The 5,295-nt window shown below is 33.8% G+C and overlaps 1 protein-coding gene across 3 annotated transcripts; it reads left to right on the forward strand.

The window, feature by feature from the left end:
- Positions 1 to 849: 849 nt before the first annotated feature.
- LOC113532202 (uncharacterized) lies at positions 850 to 4,524 on the forward strand. 3 transcript variants are annotated; one of them, XM_034313519.2, is made up of 6 exons: positions 850 to 907; positions 994 to 1,335; positions 1,463 to 1,807; positions 2,307 to 2,420; positions 2,523 to 2,557; positions 3,666 to 4,524. In XM_034313519.2, exons 1-6 carry the CDS (start codon positions 868 to 870, stop codon positions 3,789 to 3,791), a joined length of 1,002 nt encoding a protein of 333 aa, XP_034169410.2. In that variant the 5' UTR covers positions 850 to 867; the 3' UTR covers positions 3,792 to 4,524. The 3 variants fall into 3 exon arrangements, with proteins under 3 accessions (XP_034169410.2, XP_053097962.1, XP_053097963.1); XM_053241987.1 differs by lacking the exon at positions 850 to 907 and having other exon boundaries at positions 917 to 1,335; XM_053241988.1 differs by lacking the exons at positions 850 to 907; positions 2,307 to 2,420 and having other exon boundaries at positions 917 to 1,335.
- The last annotated feature ends 771 nt before the right edge of the window (positions 4,525 to 5,295 follow it).

The following is a 5,295-nucleotide window of genomic DNA, read 5'->3' on the forward strand; positions in this document are numbered from 1 at the left end:
ACCTTGCCCCGAGAAGCTGCAACAACATCTCTAGGCTCATCAGTTCTAAATTGCAATGTGTGACTGGAATGATCCACCAAACTCCTCCCAAAAGATTAAAGAAGGCAGTCATCCAATTGAAGGCAGTCTGGGAACCACTGCTTTCTGCAACAATTTGTTGTAGTGGGGCTGAGGATCAGGCTAAAGCAATCATTGATGGTGGTCTGAGTTAATTATTACATTATTATTAATTATTACCATTAACAATAACATTGGGAGCTGCTGCTACTGTGATCAGAGTGTTCTCCATGAGCAAATAGGGTTTCCATTCACAGGAACAGATCAAATACAAGAGTTCCTCACTGATTCCCAGTGGTACAGCTCTGAGAACCTGAGAAATGGCTGCCCTCACTCCTGAGGCCAAAGAGAAGACATCAGTTACCATGGGTCATGGGTTGTGGCAGTTTAGTGTAATGTTGTTTAAGCTAGGTGAAGCCTCTGTTCCCTTTGGGTAGATGATGGAGAAAGTACTTACTGGATGGCATTGACTACTATATCTGTTGCCTGAACAGAGCAAATAGAAACAATTAAAAATCACCTATTAATAAAAAGAGCAGCAGTCCATCCCCTACATCCTGCATCCTCATTCACCATCCCAGCAACCAGGGTTATCACAATAATGCTTTTAATACATGGCACTACACTCCCTCTACAGATATGCTCTACTTGCCAGTGAAATAACTTTTTGCCAGCAAGTATACATGAATTGGACCAATCACAGCAATCTACAAGTTCAAAATGTCCAATCACATGTGACACTGGGCCTGGTTTTCTACTGAACACAAGTTCATTAGACCTCACTATCTCCTTTTCTCTTTAGCAGGAACAATGATCACACTTCTTGCTATTTTTGGCCTCTTCATAACTGGTGAGTGATAGTTTGAATGTTCTCATTCAAAACAACAATACTGCATATTATTTATTTTATTGATCAATATACTTTTTATTTTTCAGTTAAAACATCTGACATCAATGAGATTCGGGTGCAAACTGTGAGGCGTGGAGATAATGTAACTATCAAATGTAGTGAAAACTTGCTGAGAGACAACAAAGATAATTTAGTTTGGTACAAGCAGAGTTTTGGAAAGGTGCCTCAGTATGTAGGGAGAAAAATAAAAAATGCCTACAGATTTAATGACGCATTTAATGATGGCCACTTCCATATTACTCAGGATGAAAAAATATTTAATATTAACATTGCTAGAACCAAAGAAGAGGATGCAGCAACATATTTCTGTGTCCAAATCCTGGAAAATGTGATGGAGTTTATATCTGGAACACTTTTGGTTTTTCAGGGTATGTAGATGTTTTCTGCCAACATGCCTCTTTACTGTATCTGTATTTTACTGTATTTGTGGCTAAATATTTCACACTGCTAAATATTATTTCTCCTTATTTTATGCCTTCAATATTCACTTTAAAGCTGAGAAGGCCAACCACCAGGCTCCAACTCTAACAGTTATCACGAGTGGAGAGTCTGACACACTTCAGTGCTCAGTACAAGCAATTACTTCAAGCTGTGCAGATGAACAGAGTGTGTACTGGTTTAAACATGGTTCAGGAGAATTCTCGAATACAGGAATCATTTACACTCATGGAGACAGCAGTGATCAGTGTAAGAAGAGCTCTGAGGCTGGTTTTCCCACACAGAGCTGCAGCTACACTCTTCCCAAGAGCAACCTTGGACCCGCTAATGCAATTTACTACTGTGCTGTGGCTGCATGTGGAAAGGTACTCTTTGGGAATGGGACAAAAGTTGATGGAAAAGGTAAGACATTTGAATTACTAAAACATAATTTTAGTTTAGGGCAATTATCTCAATACATGATGCTACAGTCATTCATGCCCCAAAGTTTTTGTTGGGTAATTTTTCAATTTATCTACAACAAAATATAATTGTAAGGCATTAAAAATATGGGTACATCCTGCAAACTGATAGCAGTTTAAAGAACGAGACAAAATCAGTTATTAGAGAGTTATCAGTTATTAATCATTTAGAGAATATTTATTAAAGAATATTAATACCATATTCTGAATGGGAAATGCAAACCGTAGAACTGCTAGCATTCATTTTTACTATTGATATCTTAACATACACTATATCTTTTATGCTATTACTTGTCAGAATAAAGGAAACTAACATACTAAATGTCATGTTGGTATGAAATTTAAATAAATTTTGAGCCGTATATAAACCTTTCTATATTTAACTGTATATTAATCCACATTAATATATAAGTGCATTTTTTTTTTTTTTTTTTTTTTAGAAAAATGCATTTCAGAAAGTAACCACTGGAATGTCATTGTCTTGACAACATCCAATATAATATCTGGTATTATAATCATTGTTCTGGTTGGAGTTATACTTAAAAATAGGAAAGGTCAGTTTGTTTTTATTATTTGTCTCTGTTATTTTTGTTATGTGTTTAGTTATTATACACCATTCCCAACAAAATATGAACATGTTTATTATTGTTCTAAAGGTGCCACCGATAGCCATCCAAGTCACACAAATCAGGTAATCCAATATTCCATAAAGTAGATATTTCTTCAAATAAAGCCATATCTGTCCTAGAATTCGCAGTGCATTTAAAACTGGTGCTAGATTAAAAATTGACACAAATTTGCAAACTGTTACTTTAAATTTACATTATGGAAATTCAGTGACATTTAGAAAGTGGTGTTTTGAACATTGGCCAAACACAGACAGAATCTTGTTATACTGTAAGCTTAATTACTCTTTGGTTTTATAAGGTTTTCTCTGACTGTTTATAAAGCAATCTCCTAATCTTATTAAATAACTAAGAAATTGTATCACTTGGTGGCAGAAAACATTTTGAGCCTATTAAGACTACATTATGATCATAAATGTTTTTCAACAAGCTTTATTTTGAAGCTTTACTTTAAATAAAGCTTTATTTTATTTATAATGTATTCTCTAAGATTTAAATACACCTTTTTTTTATTAATTTATTTTATTTAAGCCGACATTATTCCTAAACACAACATTTCAATTTTTGAAACTTCAGCTTATTAAGCACATTACATGTAGCTTGATAATGTCAGTAATATTTAATATTATTGTTATCTGATGTGTGCCATAAAGTTAGCTTTCTGCTATGCTGAAGACTTTATTATTTGCCAGAATGTTTAAACACTGGAAAACCAGCAAATACAGTAGACCTATACTGTTTTTTACACTTACTTTTGTTACCGTCATAGAAAGCACAGAGAAGACATCTTCAGCTAAAAATGACTTTATCCTCTGGCTCACCATACGGAGGCCTCATGTCTGGTCTTTTCTGTTGGAGTGTAAATAGAACTTGGATATTGATTGGTTGAGGCTACCTATGTTGCTATGTTCATCCCGGATGATGACTGTCTGGCAGATGGAATCTTACAAAACCAAGTTTATCTGTGGAGATAAAATCTTTCTTTCTGTTTTTTCAAATATTCCATCAAAATCAGTGATTAAGTTTATGTGGTTTACTGATGTTCAACCAATGAGCAAGATAGAACCTTATAATACTAAGGTCATGAAGTTATAAGATTTTGTTTATAAGATTCATTTGTCTTCTAGTAATCTGTTCTCTGTGTGTGTTGTAATGACTGCACTTTTTTGTCAGGCCGAAGCTGAAAATGACTTGAACTATGCAACTGTGAGCTTTGCGAAGAAACCTTCTTCCTCCAGACTACACACGAGAGCCAAGACTGATCAAGACACTTATTCGGAGGTCAAATACAGTAGCTAAAAGAATGTGTGAATTATTCTCCCATTTTAGATAAGTTGTTGTCTCAGATAAAAATTATTCATGATCAACGCATGACCCAAAAGATGGTAGGCAGACTCTACTGCTGATTTTTATTTATTTTTGTCATACATGGTGTAAGCAGTTCTTAAACGAATAATGACTGTAATAATGAACCATTACTTATTTCACCTTGGCACGTGACCACTGTGACAAAAACAGAAAACCCGGAAAGTAAATATTGATCAAATATATACCGTTGGGTCATATACATGTTATGAAATATGCTTCACTTATTTATTATTATTTTACATTCATCTTTTTTGTCCTCCTAATAAAGTTTATATAAGCCATATTGCAGTGCAGACCATTGTCATTTTTGTACATGCAGTTAAATAATTCTGTATTTACTCCTGACTTCTCTGGACTAGAAACCTTGCGTATCTCACTCAAAAAATAAAGAGGCAATAAAGAGGAGCTGCATTTTATTAAAATTATACACTTATTGCAAACACCAGAATATATTGGGTGAATGTGATGAGCTGCATAATTTCTGGATCTTTAGTTTTATTAACCCACTATATTAGTTTTTGTTTTTGTTTCGGTTTGCATGCTTTTTGTTTCTTATGTTCTGTAAAGCTGCTTTGAGACAATGTTCATTGTTAAAAGCGCTATACAAATAAAATTGAATTGAATTGAATATTAATTATAAGAAAATGTGTCTCTGAGGCCTAGCCTTTGTAACATTGATCAAAGTATTACAGTGAACCACACTTCATCTAATGAACTATTAACCAGAAATGTTTAAATCTCTTGCCATATAAAACTATAATGTTACTTGTGGCCCTGATCATTTTCATTTCATGCTTTAAACAGTGGTCATGGTTCCATTAACTCTGACATACATTCTCTGATGTGAAATGGAAAAGGCTTCAAATTGAACAGCAATGGTGTTAAGGTGCAAGGTTTTAACCACATCAAAGATGTTCAAACTACCAGTCTCCTAGACTACAGCATTTCAGAACACTTGCTGAGTTTCCCCAACTTCTACCAGTTAATCATATCTAGCAAAATGTGAGCTGAATGATCATTTAATTCTTTTTCTTTGTTGAATATAAAATGCTTTGCTCATACTATTACCTAATAAATCTTATTGTGAATTAAACAGATTTATTTATGCATCTCTGCAACTGTTAATTATTCTTCACTCAATATCAATTTTCCTTAACGCCAGTTGCATCATTTAGATTTCATCAACCAGGAAAGATCAACTCCTATTTTGAATTTACCAAGGACAGATGGATGGTGCGCCATAAAAATTAGTAAAATTAAGTTTTAACAGTTTGAATGGATACTGCTCTTAATTCAATATTATATACAAATTTCATTTGCATGTCTACTGCATGCCATTACTTTCCTTTTAATAAACAGTACTGTGCAAAAGTCTTAGACACCTTTTTTTAATTTTAGGTTTCCAACCATTCATTATCCATTAAAAATAAAATGT

This window comes from Pangasianodon hypophthalmus, chromosome 19, assembly GCF_027358585.1.
Source record: "Pangasianodon hypophthalmus isolate fPanHyp1 chromosome 19, fPanHyp1.pri, whole genome shotgun sequence".
NCBI classification, from domain to species: domain Eukaryota; kingdom Metazoa; phylum Chordata; class Actinopteri; order Siluriformes; family Pangasiidae; genus Pangasianodon; species Pangasianodon hypophthalmus.

Coding starts and splice junctions, on each gene's coding strand:
- LOC113532202 (XM_053241987.1), top strand. CDS start 924: ATGTTCTCATTCAAAACAACAATACTGCATATTATTTATTTTATTGAT. Junction 1,808..2,306: donor GACAAAAGTTGATGGAAAAG/GTAAGACATTTG, acceptor TTTTTTTTTTAG/AAAAATGCATTTCAGAAAGT. Junction 2,421..2,522: donor TATACTTAAAAATAGGAAAG/GTCAGTTTGTTT, acceptor ATTGTTCTAAAG/GTGCCACCGATAGCCATCCA.